The following is a 17,747-nucleotide window of genomic DNA, read 5'->3' on the forward strand; positions in this document are numbered from 1 at the left end:
CAGACTGCTGGCCTAATGGTGAGAGAAATAGGGGGGCAAACAGGTGGGTGGGTGCAGCCCTGAAGAGCTCCAGGCATGGATCGGGAATAGTTGAAGGGGTTAATGGAGGCTGCTGGCTGAGCTGAGGGTCTGGTAGCTGCATGGATGGATGAGTGGGTGACTGTCTGGAAGCACTGAGGTGGATGCATGGCTATGAAATGGGCATCTATAATGTGTAGGTAGTTGTGTAAGTTGCAGGTAAACGTGCAAGGGTGTGCGTTCTTGTGGTAGTGACACCACCCCTGCCCTCCTCTCTCCCCCCTACTTCCAGGGATGGGACCCATTCACATGAACGAGGTGCAGTGTGTGGGCACAGAGAAGTCTCTGTGGAGCTGTCAGTACAAGAACATCACAGAAGAGGATTGTGAACACTCGGAGGATGCTTCAGTGCGCTGTAACACACCATACATGGGCTTCGAGAGCACGGTGAGTGAACCTTCCCAGAAACCTTGTCAGACCTGCGGCTAGGCATCTTAGGGCACCCCGGATGAGAAACCGAGGGCACAAGAGTCTTCTAAAACACTGTTCACAAGATGCTTCTGATGCACTGTTCACCAGAGACCCCCAGACTCTACTGCCCTCCCCCATCTGATACACTGTTCACAGGAGGCTTCTGAGGCACTGTTCACAAGAGGCTTCTGATGCACTGTTCACAAGAGGCTTCTGATGCACTGTTCACAAGAGGCTTCTGATGCACTGTTCACAAGAGGCTTCTGATGCACTGTTCACAAGAAGTCCAAAGACTCTACTCCCCTCCGCCATCTGATACACTGTTCACAACAGACCCCCAAGTATTAAAAATGCCAGTAAGCGCTACTCTACATACACCCTGATATGATACACTGCTCACAGCGACCCTCAGCTCTGCTAGTGGCAGTAAAGCTGTACCCCACTCAATACAGTTGCACAAGAGATCACAAGACTATGAGCGTGTCAGTAAACACAACTCAAGTCGCAGTTTAGATGCACTGTTCATAATAGACCCTCAAGCGGTGGGATTGCAGGTAAAAGTCTGGCGCTGAATACAAATTGCTCATAAGGTACTACCTGGCAGCGTTGAAAATATTGTCACCACAGCAACCTCCCCCACCCCATCTTAGAGCCTGGGGTGTTCTTGTGCACAATTGTCTATCACTGCCAATGAATGGTGTTCTTTGGCTCCTGAGACACACTGCGCATATTACCCACCGCCCTTCATTTTTCATCTTTATTATCAATTCTCATGCAGGTTCATAGGCACCAAGTCCACGTATATCCATAAATCCCATTCTACATTTATAGGCACACCGAGTCCACGCGTAGAACCAAATCTACAAGCGTAATCACGTCCTGTATTGTATATAAACATTTCCTTACCGCCTGTGTCATCATATTCTTCTCCTAAGGCAGCCGCTTCTTACCCAACTACTATAATCCCTTCGTGGTCGCCATTCCACCCTTGTAATCACATCCTATTCTATATAAGAATACTTCCTGTTCTACCTGGTGAGTCACTTCCTGTTCTGTATAAAATCACTTCCTTTCACTTGTGTATAACCAGTTCCTGTAGATATATAAAGTGGGTTCCTCATTTTAATTGGAAACTGCTGATTTTATTAAAGACACATAGGGGGTCATTCTGACAGACCGCCGGGGGCAGGGTCGGCGGGAGCACCGCCGACAGACCGGCGGTGCCCCGCAGGGCATTCTGACCGCGGCGGTTCGGCCGCGGTCAGATGCGGGAAACCGGCGGTCTCCCGCCGGTTTCCCGCTGCCCTGCAGAATCCTCCATGGCGGCGGAGCGCGCTCCGCCGCCATGAGGATTCTGACACCCCCTACCGCCATCCTGTTCCTGGCGGGTCTCCCGCCAGGAACAGGATGGCGGTAGGGGGTGCCGCGGGGCCCCTGGGGGCCCCTGCAGTGCCCATGCCAATGGCATGGGCACTGCAGGGGCCCCCGTAAGAGGGCCCCACAAAGTATTTCAGTGTCTGCTATGCAGACACTGAAATACGCGACGGGTGCCACTGCACCCGTCGCACCTTCCCACTACGCCGGCTCAATTCTGAGCCCGCGTCCTCGTGGGAAGGTTGATTTGCCCTGGGCTGGCGGGCGGCCTTTTGGCGGCCGCCCGCCAGCCCAGGGCAAATCCCAAAATACCCTCAGCGGTCTTTCGACCGCGGAGCGGTATTTTGGTGGGGGAACTTTGGCGGGCGGCCTCCACCGCCCGCCGAAGTTAGAATCACCCCCATAGTGTTAATCTTTCTTTTTGCTACTTAATTGGATAAACTACCAGATTATTATGGAACTAATACCCCCAGGAAGGCTGGAACATTGAAGAGGAGGAGCCAGTAGCAGGCGCTGGATATGTAGCCTCCCCCTGCAGCACACAAGAGGTGCCATCAGAAGCCGGGAAAGGCATGTAATTGATAACTTGGGTGACATCTGTCAATAGAGGATTGGTGTTTGCATCCATGAGGACTAGGGAGACCCTGGCTTGTTAGCTTTAGTACTTCATGGTGTCTGATGAAACTACTAGGAAATCCTATTGAGACCAAAATCTCTTATGCTTTGCTGATTAAAGACCCTGACAGAATCATCACACGATGCCAGCCCAGGGACAGAAGACACGGAAGGCCAGGCATTAGTCGTCTATCGCCATTTGCAGAAGGTCTAGAAACTCCCCCGGGATTGTCAAAAGGGCATAAGTACAACCAGCGATTCTTGGAGGCATTAGATGAGGGATACACAATTCACTAAATACTGAATGAAGACACTGCATCACTGAGGCCAAGACTCCAATCCTGGAGTAGTTCGTCCTTAGCCAGAATCATCTGATCTGCTCTCCAGCTGTAACACAGAGGCAGTTGCACGTTGGGCTGGGAATTAAAAAGATCCAGAAAAGGAACAGCAGACGTTTTGTAGCACCTGACAGAGCGAAACATGGAGATGTCAGTAATTCACAAAGTGGCGGTAATGCCAATCTGCTGATTACCCAAAGATATTCCACTTTCACTGCTCTACTGCAACTGTTTTGGTATTTCCGATAAAACCTTGGACCTTGCACTCAGGAGCTGTTTATATAGCAAACTGCTGTAGTATTGTCATCCAGACCAGTGGTGAACAATGAGCCCTGTCTTCTTTTCGTAAGGTAAATCAGCGTTATTTGGAATTAACAACTTAAAAACATACAGTGAGTAATTAATTGTATATTCGAATATAAACTTAAATAAGTAAATGTTAAAGAAGAAGAGAAAGTTGTTTAACATTTTTAAAGTAATTGGGGAAAAGTGAAAGGAGGGAAAGGGAGAGTTAGAAATATCAAAAAGAGGAGCATTACAAATAATCAAAATGCAATATATGATAAAAGGTTAAGTTAATAATATGGAAGATAAGTAATAAATATTAACATTGAAAAACAATAGCAGAGAAATAAAATAACTTATGGCCATTTAACCTTTTCAGACGAGTCACAGTTAGTACAATGATGAGCAGCAGTATCTAACAAGGACGTAAATGGTAAACAAAAAATATCTCTATTAACAGCAGGACAGTGCATTGAAGCACAAGCAGTGACTAACCTATGATAACGACCGACATTATACCACCATGCTTTATAGGAAATACTGAATCAACATTTCCAGTGAAGTGTAATTTGCTGAAAGGCTGAAGCTAACATGAGATCTAACAACTTCAAATTATCAAAGTTTGAGTTGACATTTTCAGACACACTTCCTAGAAAGAGTATCAAAGGAGATAGTTGGGGATCAAAATGAAAGATCGAGGTGAGTTGGGACCAAACCTTATCCCAAAAAGAGACAGTAGGTGGGCAATGGAATAGTAAATGCATGAGATCTGTGTTAGGGTGATTGCATGACCAGCATTTTGTAGCCGAGGTCCGGGAAAATTTAGCGATAATGGGAAAGTGGGGGGGTAAAGTAAAGTCTGTGCTAAGGAAGTAGAGGCTGTTCTAGAAATCTTGTGTATCTTATCCCATATCTTGGTCCAAAAAAGAGTAGTTCAAGTACAGTCCAAATCCAATTCCCATTGAGCTTCTACCTTAGATTTAGGTCTAATCACTGTGGAAGTACGAAGAAGTTGTAGATAGGTGATGCTTTCAGGATAGAAATATGAATAGAACAAAAAGCGAATTGTGAATGCGAGGAAGATGAAAGAGTTGGTAAGGAATATAGAACATGTAGTAGTATATTTACAAGGATAAGATATTTAGGTAAAAAAAGAGGAAGGACAGTTAAACGTTTCTTGGAATTGTGAGAAAGAAAGAGGACTATATTTTTAAGTTAGATTCCTTGACCCATATAATCCGTTTTTGTCCCCAGGATTTCCCAAATAACGACTTGTTATCAATAGTAATGAGATCATTATTCCAAAGAGGGGAGTGCGGAAAAGAATTACAAGTAACGGTTTGCAATAGAAAATAAGATTTCAGTAAGACATAAGTATGTTTAAAAAGTGTAGAAGATGTGACGGAAATATTAGATGAAAAGGACAATACTTCAGTAGGAGAAAATGGAAGAAGAAAATAATATTCAATATTCAACCATAAATGAGTAAGCGAAGATCGTGTCAGAGAAATCCATCTAGAAGCTTGTTTTAAACAGAAAGATTCATGGTATAGATGAAGAACCCGACAATTAACCCCCATCTTCTTGTTTAAATTTCCAAATATAAGAAAGAGAAATTCTGGACTTTTTGTCATTCCAGAGAAATTTAGATAATCTTCAATTCAATTTGTTTTAAATGTAGGAGATATACAAACTGGAACCATGGATAAAACGTATAAAGTGAATGGGAAAATCATCATTTTGATTGGTTGGACTGTCCACGGTTTTTAAGAGCCAACAGAGTCAGCATCTAGACCCTGGATTATCAGTTTGTGTTTGGGGGACAGTTTATTTAGCTCTCAAGCAGAGGGCCTGTCACCTGAGAGGATACAGCATCATCCTGTGGGAGGGAGCTGCCCATCAGGGATCCACCAGTGCCAGAGGCACCAGCAGGCTCTGCGGCGGAATTCACAATGCAGTGTTTCTCCTCCTGTAACTGTATTTGTAATTTCTTTGGTTGGACGTCGTTGGTCATAGAAGGAGTTTCTTTAGAGGGCTCAGGAGTAGACCTCCTACTGCCCACAAGAGGTGAAGTGGGTGTTGGGAGGCCAGTGTCTCTCAAACAAGTATTCAAATCAAGTGTGATGCTCTGCGGTGAAGCAGTTCCTGCTCTCTACACAAAAGATGCAACTCCTGCGGAAAGGAGTCCTGCGGAGAGCCTTGTGGCAGCTCAGCTGCAAGATCAAGAGCAGCGAAGGCGGAGTACAGGAGTTTGTAAACTGCAGAAGAATGAAGAACAGCTTCACTCTTCGGCGCCAACCTCCTGCTGACACTGCTGGGAGGAAAGAGTGATCTAACGAGGAGAAATGAGGATATATGGTCATTCAAGGAGGCTTCTACGGCCGGCAGATCTCATACAAACGTTCGCTCTCCAAGTATGGTCACAGATAGGGCTGTTGGGGAGTCGCACGCAGAGCCAGAGGGAAGGGCGCGCGAAGGCGGTTCTGCCTGAGGAGGTGTCCCTTGGTAGTCCACCAGGAAGCCCCAAAAAGAAGACAGGTGAGATGGCGAGAAGTGCAGTGCGTTGTGTGAAATCAGAATCTCAGTGTAGATGGAACAGGAAATCCTCTAAGGTACGCTCCCAGCTGAGCAGGAAACAGGAGGAACAGGAGGACACGTGTGCTCAGGCAGCGGCTACATACTCAACGGCTGTTACTGATTAGTTGCTTCGCCTTGATGGGATTTGTTATTTTTGTAACATTCTGGCTGGTATCCAAAGTAGAGAACAAGAAGGGAGTATAACAGGTGCCTCTGGTCTTCAGGTTAATCACTTCCTGTACCACCCATGTCATCACTTCCTGCCAGTGTACAAACACTTCCTTTACACCCACATAATCAATTCCTGCTTGTGTATAAGCACTTCCTGTTCTACTTATGTCATCACTTCCTCCCAGTGTATAACCACTTGCTATTCCAACCAAATAATCACTTACTGCCAGTGTATGAGCACTTACTGAAACATCCACATAATCCCTTCCTGCCCTAGTATAAGCACTTCCAGGTCCACATGTATGATCAGTTGTTGTTCTGTATATAAGCAGTTTCTGTCTCGCATACCTCACTTCTTCTTTTCAAGAAGGCCCCTAGAGGTAGAGAGGCAGATGATGACCAGGATAATTTGTGATGTAATATTCAATGTGTTTACCTTTGTCACCACTTATTAATGATGTCCCTGCATTGCCTGAGACTCAGTATGTCAGTGTGTGCATGTCTGTCTGTCTGTCCCTGGCCATGCATGTATCTGCATGCTCCTCTCTGTGTTGTGTAGTTCAACCCCTGAGTTAGTGTGCATCTTTGTCACTGAGGTTGTGTTGTGTAGCTGTGTCAGCATCGACTGTGGCCTGTATATATGTCGCGATCAGTATTGTGCTCTGTGTGTGTCGAATAGTGAATTTATGTCTGTGTGTGTTGTGCCAACCAGTGTGCTCCTCTCTGTGCATGAGTGCACTGTCTGACCTCTGTGTTGCTTGTGTGTCCATTAGGGAGCATCGTTCTGTACTGGTTTGTCCACCACTGTTTTGATCAGTCCTTGTGTAGCTTGCATGCCCTTCACTGCGCGTATGCCTAAGATTGTGTGCTATATTGGCCACTTGCTGCCTTGCTTGTGTATCTATCACTAGACTCTTGCCTAAGGTTGCGTATCAGTGTTTTTGTGTGGTCTGTCACTGTATTGATCAGTTGCAGTGTTGGTTGCATGTCCTTCACTGCGTGTATGCCTAAGATTGTGCATCAGTATTTTTGTGTGCTGTATTGGCCAATTGTTGCCTTGCTTGTGTATTCATCACTGGGCTCGAGTATCAGTGTTATTGTGTGTCTGTCACTGTATTGATCAGTCACAATGTTGCTCACATGACCATCAGGGGGCTTTAGCCTATATTTGTGTCAGAGTGTTTTTTGTCACAACATTTGTCGGTCTGCGTTGTACCTCAGTTTTCGCCAGTGAGTTTCTGCCTCTTTTGTGCTCGTCTGTCACTGTGCTTTGCACGTCTCTGTGCCCAGAACACTTGTATTTTTTAGTTCTGGATTAAACTTCTCCTTGAAAGCCCTTTAGAGGAAAAAATAAAAATTACCCTTTTTAAGAAAAAGAGGAAGTAGCAACATTATAAAAATTCCTGCTGAAAGAAAAGCTGCCCTTGTCTCCATTGCCTCATTCTGTACTACAGAGTGGGTTTGACTATCTCCAGTGCCCATGGCCTCTCCTTTCAAAACAAGAGAGAAGGCCTCTCCTTGGTGACAATAGTGCTTTCAGTTACCCTGACGTACTCCACAAGTGGTACAAGAGTGAGGGTTGCCTGATGATGGAGGGTCTGCTCACCTGTCACAGGCCCTCCTCCTCTGGTACAAGAGTGAGGGCTTCCTGCTGATGGAGGGTCTGCTCCCCTGGCACAGGCCTTCCTCCTCTACCTCCTGTGGTACAAGAGTGAGGGTTGCCTGATGATGGAGGGTCTGCTCCCCTGGCACAGGCCCTCCTCCTCTACCTCCTGTGGTACAAGTGTGAGGGTTGCCTGATGATGGAGGGTCTGCTCACCTGTCACAGGCCCTCCTCCTCTGGTACAAGAGTGAGGGCTTCCTGCTGATGGAGGGTCTGCTCCCCTGGCACAGGCCCTCCTCCTCTACCTCCTGTGGTACAAGAGTGAGGGCTTCCTGCTGATGGAGGGTCTGCTCCCCTGTCACAGGCCCTCCTCCTCTACCTCCTGTGGTACAAGTGTGAGGGTTGCCTGATGATGGAGGGTCTGCTCACCTGTCACAGGCCCTCCTCCTCTGGTAGAAGATTGATGGCTTCCTGCTGATGGAGGGTCTGCTCCCCTGGCACAGGCCCTCCCCCTCCTCCTCTGGTACAAGAGTGAGGGCTTCCTGCTGATGGAGGGTCTGCTCCCCTGTCACAGGCCCTCCTCCTCTACCTCCTGTGGTACAAGAGTGAGGGTTGCCTGATGATGGAGGGTCTGCTCACCTGTCACAGTCCCTCCTCCTCTGGTAGAAGATTGATGGCTTCCTGCTGATGGAGGGTCTGCTCCCCTGGCACAGGCCCTCCTCCTCCTCCTCTGGTACAAGAGTGAGGGTTGCCTGCTGATGGATGGTCTGCTCCCCTGTCACAGGCCCTCCTCCTCTACCTCCTGTGGTACAAGAGTGAGGGTTGCCTGATGATGGAGGGTCTGCTCCCCTGTCACAGGCCCTCCTCCTCTACCTCCTGTGGTACAAGAGTGAGGGTTGCCTGATGATGGAGGGTCTGCTCCCCTGGCACAGGCCCTCCTTCTCCTCCTCCTCTGGTACAAGAGTGAGGGTTGCCTGATGATGGAGGGTCTGCTCCCCTGGCACAGGCCCTCCTCCTCCTCCTCCTCTGGTACAAGAGTGCGGGTTGCCTGATGATGGAGGGTCTGCTCACCTGTCACAGGCCCTCCTCCTCTGGTACAAGAGTGAGGGCTTCCTGCTGATGGAGGGTTTGCTCCCGTGGCACAGGCCCTCCTCCTCCTCCTCTGGTACAAGAGTGAGGGTTGCCTGCTGATGGATGGTCTGCTCCCCTGGCACAGGCCCTCTTCCTCCTCCTGTGGTACAAGACTGAGGGCTTCCTACTGACAGAGAAGCTGTTCTTGGCCACTGATCCTGATATAAAGCATGATGAATATTGCTTGTCTAGGGACACCCCATCCAGCAACATGACAACAAATAGGGCAGGCGGTGGGACTCTAAAGGGACTTCTCATTCAGTGAAAGGCACTGAATCACCTGACCACCAACTGACCACCGAGTCTGATGGGTTACCACGAAGGAGATTCACTTGCTTCTCTTGGGGAGCCTGAATTTTACACCAAGAGGTGCCATTGGGAATGTTTCATCTGGTGCCGTCTTAAAACCATAGGTTGAGCCTGAAAGATACATGTCTCACCCCAGAGGGTATCTAAAGGGTATCCTAGTGATCCCAGAAGGCGCCAATGTACGTTAGGAAAATACTAAGGTGCCACCATAAGTCCTAGTACTATCCACTGTAGACCTAGTCTGTTCTGGACAGTGAGAGGGTACTACTAAACGTCAGTGGTCACCCCAGAAGGGTCTTGCACCCTTGGCATGGGTTAAGGACACCTGCAATGGCCCAGGGTCCATACTTGTGTCCTGAGAATCTGAACTCAATTTTAGGAAAAAGCTAAAAACAGTTCGGTTTGATTAATGACAGTTAATGCCGTCTACTACCTTGGGGTTCAGTGGTGGGGAGCCTCCTGGTAGCTTTGCTCACTATAAATCCCTGAGATTAGACTAGACAAGGCTTGAAGGTTTCAGGAGCTCGGTGACAGATTCATCGACAGCGAGCTTCCTCTAGACAGGGTTCTTCGATGACTCTTCTAGTTGCAGAATCACCCTTGTCTTTTGTTCCCCGTCCACCACGCCCTAGTTCTGTCCTAGTTCTACCCGCGGCTGAATGTTGCCCAGGGGTAGAGTTTCCATCCAGAATGCCTGACAATAAGCAACCAGACTCTCTCCATCCAGGCACTTCCCATCTGTTAGTGGAGATGTTGGGATCTCCCACTCTTGTGCCAGTTACCAGCTGGAGGCCTTCATCAAGAGGTGTGAAAATGCTGTTCTTTGCTCCCTTGCTGTGGAAGGTCCCAGTGTGGGGAGGTGGGGTCTTTGGGAGAAACAGCTGGTCTGGTTACAAGCACTAGCAGAAGTGATAAGGTCCCTCTTCAACTTCAGCCTTTGAAAAAGTACCCGAAGGACGTAGGGGTGATAAGTGGGCAAACCCTTTCTCAAAATGTCTAGTTTTTTGTCTTCCCCGCCCTCCTTCCTCTTCCCTCTTCGTCATACCATCCTTCTAGGGCACCTCTTGTCAAACTCCTTCCCTTCGTTGCTATCTCTCCTCCTCCCCTTTTTTATCTCCCACCCCCCTCATCCTTCTGTGGTTACATAGCTCAGCTCCTTCCTCCTGTGTCTTCCCACCCGTCCATCTACTCTCTTCTCTCTTGACTCCTCCCCACACCACCCTCCTTTATCTTTACCCATCTCCTTCCTCCTCTCTCCTTCCCACCCATCCATCTACTCTCTTTACTCCCCCTCCACACCACCCTCCTCTGTCTTTACCAATCTCCTTCCTCCTCTCTACTTCCCACCCATCCATCTACTCACTTCTCCTCGTCATCTCCTCTTCATCTCCTCGGCAACTCCTCGTCAACTCCTCTTCATCTCCTCATCATCTTCTCTTCATCTCCTAGTCATCTCCTCCACTGCTACTCCATTGTAACCCCCATATCCCTCTTCAGTGTCTGCCCCCTCCACTGCTACCCTGCTGTACATAAACCTCTCCATGTCCCTCTTCAGTGTCTGCACCCCCTCCACTGCCACCCTGCTGTACATAAACCTCCCCATGCCCCTCTCCAGTGTCTGCACCCCCTCCACTGCCGCCCTGTTGTCACCTCTCGATGTCCCTCTTCAGTGCCTGCAGCCCCCTTCACTGGCTCCCTTCTGTGTCTTTGTCTGCTCTCCATGGTTTCTTCTGTGTCTACACAAGACACCAGTTTGTCCTTCATCAGGAGCCCCCTGGTCAGCACCAGCCTGGACTTTAATCATGGCTGCTGAGCCCAGCATCTGCTGAGAGACCTCCATGCTCAGTCCTAGTGCGAAGTGCTGCTATGGTCATGGGTGGAGTTAGTAAGACCATCCGCAGGCTGTACTTGTCATATTAACTTCATTAAAGTTGCTTCACTGGAGGTAGCTGATTTTCAGGCCATCTGCACTATGATGTCATTGTGATGTCATTAAGTAAAACCTAGGAAGCCTGCTTAGAGGCCAGTCCTTGGAATCATATGCAAATAAGCCACTAACAATTCAGTGCTTCTACAATGAGATCACTTTTCCACTTGTGTGAGTCTCCATGAGCCCTGATGAACGTCCAGGCTTGGTCCCCTGCTAACTAAAATACTGTTCACACAATGCTAACCCCTCTCTCCGCCAACCCGCAGATACGCCTGCGTGGGGGAAGGAACCGCCTGGAGGGCCGGGTGGAAGTGCAGCTCCCTGGGAATGGCAGCAAGGCTCTGAGATGGGGCCTGGTCTGCGGAGAAGGCTGGGGTAATAAAGAAGCCGCGGTTGTGTGCCGTCAGCTCGGCTTGGGATACGCCAACAGCGCACTGCAAGTAGGTATCAATGGCAACAACATGCATGGCCTACCCACCTGTGGCCAGCAGCGTCAGAAGAACGTAGGGGCAGAGTCATGTACGCAGCAAGAGCAGCTACCAATGTATACAGCCTAAGGTTAGCAGACAAAACCAAGAGGGGCAGCAAAGTGTCCTTGAGAAACACTGTTGTATCCTCCAGAACCTATCAGGAGATAGGATAGGCTTCAAACACTTAGAGATTGGCTACCAGCATCTAAGGCTGGAATACCAAATGTACAAAAGTGGGTGACAAAAAGTAATGGACAACCAACCAATCTGTGAATAAAAGCTTAACATTGTCAACTAAAAGACTCAGCTGCAAAAGAAAAGAATAACTTGCCAAAAGAATATGTTGGCTACTAAAAGAAATGCGTAGTCTGCCAAAATCAGAGGGTGGGACATGCTTATGCAAACAATGGGGGTACTGAACTGTCTGACGGCTGACAGAATCAGTGAATGAGCTACCAAGCCACAGAGGGGACAAGAAAAGAAATGAGAGGACTCTGGCAGGGCCTGACTTAGAGTTGGCGGATGGCGTTACACTGTCACACACGTGATGGATATTCCGTCCACCATAGTACGATCCCATTATATTCTATGGGAATCGTAATATGGCGGACGTGATGTCCGTCACTTTTGTGGTGGAATAACCTGTCCACCAGCTGTAAGTCAGGCCCTGGATCCGCTGAGGGCTTGCAACAGCAAGCTGTCCAGTTTAAGTTTAAAGAAGACAATGTGGCTACTGCACTCACTAGAGCTGAAGTATCCTTCTTAGTATTTTTAATGTTCTTAATGTTTGAGTTTACATTCCTACTTCTTTCTCTCAAAGATCCTTTGTAACTTGGGCACAAAGTGACACCTCCCTTTGATAGCTCTCTTGGCAGCTGAGTGTGGCCAAAAAGTACAATGTTGACCAATCCTCTCATCTACTTCTGGCTTTTCTAAGCAGTTATCCTTCCAGGGCTGGATATGACACGACCATAAAGTTCTAAACAGCAAAGCATGGCGTGGCCAAGGTTTCGGAAACTCATGCATGGGTGCCACCGACAGCCTGTTGAGGACCTGGTTCTGATGCGATAGGTGCCAGAGAGTGTGTTTTAGGTCATGATGCAGACATATGTGTGATGTGCAGGGTGGTTACCATACGCCAGCCGCTAGGATGGCCACAGTGAACTGTTTAACCTCCATCCACACTCTTCCAGCAGGAAACCCAAACCTTGTGTCCTGCCACTTCCCCACCCATCCAAAACACACCACTTCTAGCATTCTACCTGTTCTAAGCTCCACACGACAAACCATACATAGCCGCCAGCCCTCCCAACCTAAGAAGACTCACCCTATATTGTGCATTGCCTCCACCACTACCTAAAATACTCCCACTCCCAGCCTGCTGCCATGACCTTCCACAGGCGTAATGCACACATTCTCTTGAGGGAAGCCTTTAGACGCAGATCGTAGTCAGTTATCTTAGAATAGATATGTCTTGTGAGGCTTATTGAAGATAGTCAACAAGATGGAATGACTGAGCTCAAGTAACACAACCTATCAGTCAATCAGTCCAGGATTGCAGAGCACGGCTAATCACCCATGAGGGTCTCTAGGTGCTGAGAGTGCAGCTGCTTTCAGAATGTTCAAATGAACATCCAGGTCGTTAGTCCCCTTCTAACCTCCTCCGAAGGTGAAGGGGGAGGTCGCTCCAGGACTTTGCTGAGAGTTGGGATAAGGAGCATCCTCAGGTGTTGATTCGGCAGATGGTTGGGGGTGCAAGGGAGAGAGAGGCAGAGCATAGTTGTCTGGAGGGTCAGGCCAAGTTCATGCGGTGGGTGATGTATGTTGGTCCCTGGTTGTGAAAGGCCTTGTAGGATCAGCATCGTGAATTGACATCTCTTCTGAATGAGGAGCAAGTGTAACTTCGTGAGGTGGGGGGTGGTGTAGGCACGCGTAGGGAGGTCGAGGATGATTCTGGCCACTGAAGTTCCAGAGTCTGGGACTCCGTTTTGGAAAGGCTCTTCTGTCCTTGGAAGTAGGGTTTGTCAAGATCAGCTTCCTGAGAATCCTGGAGGGAGAATAGGTGAAAACATTCAGTGGTGTACTTACAAGGAATTGGTGCATCGGCTCCGATGCACCAGTTTCCCTGTGTCGCCCTGTGCCCACCTAACGACACCATGGTAGCACACGTTAGCACAATAGCGTCAACATTTTTGAGGCTATTGTGGCACTTTGCTGGACTAGCGCCAAAAATGTTGCCGCTAGCCCAGCGAAGCTCAGGGAGGCCCATAGGATATAGCACTTGCGTCAGTTTAACACCTGCCCTGAATGGTGCAGTGAAATTTTGTAAACTTCGCTGCAAATTGTTTTTGGGCTTCCTGCATGGGAGCACCCCCTTTGAATACATTGTACGTGGCGCAGGTATAATGTGGCGTGAGGGTTCACAAAGTGGCACAATGGTACCATTGTTCACCTTTATAAACTCAGTGCAGAGTGATGGCCTGTTAGCACCCCCGTAGCATAAAAAACATGACGCTAAGGGGCGCGAGGGGCTTGTAACCATCCCCTATGCAAGACTGAGAATGCATAAATGGATACAGCCTGAAGTGTATATGCTCCTGCGTTTCAACCACTGCAGAGACCTTTGGGCGTCAGCGATGCCTTTTATTACGGCCTCCTACCGTTCTGCACTCTGATGCCTCAGATTCAGAGGGGAAGGGAGTCCAGCACTCTGGGCGTATTTACGAGCACGTTGTGCTGCCGGAGTGTCTCTTTTTGTGATGCTCCAGTAGCTCAAACTACAAAATCATACCTATGTGGCCGCGCAGAGTGCGTGGCTTTGAATGGCCTCCTAGATATTGAGTAAGGCGAGGCAGAGCAAGTAACTGCGTTGTGTTACTCTGCGCAAGGGAGGCCCTGCATGGGTGCTCTGGTGGTGATTCACACGCAACACCCATGGATTTTGACACTTCCCCAGATTTACAAAACCATGTAAACCTGGAAATGCGCCAAAACCTTACGCTTCCCCAGGGGAGGTGCAACTAGGAGAAATTACTTTACTTCTCCTCGTTTTTCCCTCTTTCCGTGTGTGGTGCATCTTGCAGCGCACATAGAAAGAGGAACACGCCTCTCGGTATTGTTGTAGTGCAGGAAGGTGCCCCTTCCTGTACAACAGCAATCCTGCCTACAATGCAGACGCCCTTATTCCATGGTGCGAGGGCGCCTGCGTTGGCGCTAGGCGCTGAAACGGCGTCACGCAGGGGAAAGGACAGGAATGCACCGTATTGGATACATATGGTCTTTCCTGCCCTTTCACTTTGGTGATGGGCAGCACAGCAAGGTGACCTGCAGCCCTGCCCTGCGCTAAATCCCCATAAATGAGGGCGTCAGTATCTCGATGTTCTCAGCACCCACCACCGTAGCCCTGTACTCCCCCGAACGGTGTCAAGCGGTATGTCTCAGTGTGTGAAGCTCACAAAAACATCTGCTCACCACTGCTCACTGCTGCACATTTCAAGAAGTGGCACCCCGAACAGGAAACACAGATTCTGATCTCACCAGGGAGGGAGGATTTGGCCAAAAACCTTAGAAATGGGAACAGAGGTTAGTCTCGCGCCCGCCTTTCCTGACAAGAACTATGAGTTTGGTGTTAAAACTTTTAGGATATTAATTGCCATCCAGCCTTGAACACTGGTACCCATAATCTGCAAGGCTGGGCCAGGCGAGGGATCCTTGGCAAATTTAATGCAAATGTGTGTGTCACCTGCTCAGGATGCGTCATCCCTCCAAATTACATCTTCTACCTGGGATCCTACTTCCCCAAACTCCCAAATCCCACACAACCGGTTCCCTTCCTTCCCATTTTCCAAATGGCGCCCCTGTATCCACCCCCGCAAAGCTCTAAAGTACAGAGTCAGGACTAGTGCTGTCCTCACACTCCCCGGGTAATGCGGTTTATTTAAATGGAAGGACACAGTCTCCACACTATGACCCCTTCCCCCCAGTGGGCTGCCCAACCCACCCTTCTGTGCTGCTCAAAGATAATCAAAGCCTCAGTGAAGGTGAAAGCTGGACACAAGTTATGGAAGGGTGGGGGCATGAATAGGGTCAATGCAGGTAATTAATAATGACCGGTCAGAAACTGGGGTGAAGAACTTTGAGTTTTCCCAAACTGGTGGCAGCACTCAAGAGGCAGGGAGTTTGAAATAGTAATGAATTTCATGTAATTAGTTAACAAAATAAGCATATGTTAGTAAACTTTGCACTTGTATAGCGCACTACTCACCCATTAGGGTCTCAAGGCACTGTACACATACCGCTGTGGAACCCCTCCTGGCTTTTCCCTGTGAGGCACCCACTCCTGGACAGCCCCAGGGTGAAGCCAGGCATCCAAGCCCTGTGAGGGCCGTTGTGGAGATTAAGCAAGCTATCGCCCAGAGTTAGACCCATTAATTAGATTAGGCACAGAGGCCAGAATTATCTGGTCCAAGGGAATTGAGCCCAAGACCTGCTGAGGTGGGAACTGAACCCTGGTCCCAGGCCAGATCTCTGCATCAGGGTCTGCTGCTCTAACCATTGTGCCACACTTTTCCACTTAGTCATGTTTCATTAAATTTTGTTTAAAAATAGGCAGGTTTTGTAACTGTAAAGGTTGGATGTGTCAAATGTTTTTGTTGCATTGACTAGGAAATATTACCAGAAAGTTAATTGGCAATGATCTTAGTAAAGGCAGTTCAATTACAAACACCGCAGATCTAGTGTTAGGAAAAGCATTAACGTTACTAATCTATAAAGAAGAGACAACGTTTGAAAGTGAAAGTAAAGAAGTAAAAATTATACAATCTATGGTTTAATAAAAAACAAAAAAAAACTCATTCAGTAGATAAGCAGTTAGAGTTTTTGGGTGGTGGGTGGTGATTACCTACGGTGGCCCAGGGTGGACCCGAAGTAAACTGCAGATGTATCAATCAATCAATCAATCAATCAGTATTTGTAAAGCGCGGCTACTCACCTGTGAGGGTCTCAAGGCGCTGGGGAGGGGAGGGGCCTCATCCAAAGAGCCACATCTTGAGGTTTTTCCTGAAAATGGTGAACGACGGTCCAGTGCCCTCTACCTGGCAGCCCGGCAGTTACACCATCTAAGCACATGGCATCCCACTTCCAACCCTTGACTTTAAAATACACTGCACCTGGACTTGTGTCCCCGTCCCACCTCTCAAACCTCCCTCACACCTGGCATCGTGTCATCCCTTACTTCACACCTCGTTGGCCTCCTGCGTCTTTCTCTAACTGGCCATTTGCACCTCAGTGCCGGGTTCAGGCAGGTGGCTGTGGAATGAGGGGACGCTGTGCTCACTGTTGCCATCCTCTGCCCTGGGTATAGGCCTGGTGTTGTGTGTTCCTGCCTATAATGGTGTGCATAGAACCACTGGTCTACTCTGTGCTGTGTGATGTGTGTCCTGGGGTATGGTGCCTGATGGATGGAGGGTGACTTCTATATTCAAATGTGTGATGTGTGTCTCGGGTTATGGTGCCTGATGGATGGAGGGTGACTTCTCTATTGAAATGTGTGATGTGTGTCTCGGGTTATGGTGCCTGATGGATGGAGGGTGACTTCTCTATTGAAATGTGTGACGTGTGTCTCTGGTTATGGTGCCTGATGGATGGAGGGTGACTTCTCTATGGAAATGTGTGACGTGTGTCTCTGGTTATGGTGCCTGATGGAGGGAGGGTGACTTCTCTATTGAAATGTGTGACGTGTGTCTTGGGTTATGGTGCCTGATGGATGGAGGGTGACTTCTCTATTGAAATGTGTGACGTGTGTCTCCGGTTATGGTGCCTGATGGATGGAGGGTGACTTCTCTATGGAAATGCGTGACGTGTGTCTCTGGTTATGGTGCCTGATGGATGGAGGGTGACATCTCTATTGAATGTGTGACGTGTGTCTCTGGGTATGGTGCCTGATGGATGGAGGATGACTTCTCTATGGAAATGTGTGACGTGTGTCTCTGGTTATGGTGCCTGATGGATGGAGGGTGACTTCTCTATTGAACTGTGTGATTTGTGTCTCTGGAGCATGCTGTAGATGGAGAAGGAATAGACTGTCCTATACTATGAACCACACATCCTGGACAAGTAGTTGATGGGTGCCACTGCACTGCACTGTGCGAAGCGTGTCTCTGGGTTCTTTTAGAGATGTCTTCTGGTCTAGATGGTTCTGTAATTCGTGATGTATGCTACCTGATGGATTTAGGACTGTACCTCTTCTGAACTGTATGATCTGTACCTCAGGCGTATGATGTACCTGAGTGTAGCATTACGTGTGATGTGTGCCCTTGTGACCTCTGCACGTGACGTGGAGGGCGACCTCTGAATGTGTCAATTTAACCTCCCAGGTTACAATGGGGTTGCTTGTAGGACAGTATTGCTCTGTGTTGAATGTACAAAGTATGATGCAGATGGATGAATGCTTAAAT

At 48.5% G+C, this 17,747-nt stretch overlaps 1 protein-coding gene across 5 annotated transcripts in view; it reads left to right on the forward strand.

The window, feature by feature from the left end:
• The window catches only part of LOXL3 (lysyl oxidase like 3), a 330,073-nt gene that overhangs the window by 278,154 nt on the left and 34,172 nt on the right, over nucleotides 1–17,747 (forward strand). For 4 of the 5 annotated variants that reach the window (XM_069203048.1, XM_069203233.1, XM_069203110.1 and 1 more), the window contains 2 exons: nucleotides 311–465; nucleotides 11,089–11,262. In XM_069203048.1, the coding sequence (XP_069059149.1) occupies nucleotides 311–465; nucleotides 11,089–11,262 (329 nt within the window). The remainder of the gene's footprint in view (nucleotides 1–310; nucleotides 466–11,088; nucleotides 11,263–17,747) is intronic. The other variant, XM_069203150.1, reaches the window with a different exon arrangement.

The sequence above is a fragment of the Pleurodeles waltl genome, chromosome 1_1, assembly GCF_031143425.1.
Source record: "Pleurodeles waltl isolate 20211129_DDA chromosome 1_1, aPleWal1.hap1.20221129, whole genome shotgun sequence".
Taxonomy (NCBI): domain Eukaryota; kingdom Metazoa; phylum Chordata; class Amphibia; order Caudata; family Salamandridae; genus Pleurodeles; species Pleurodeles waltl.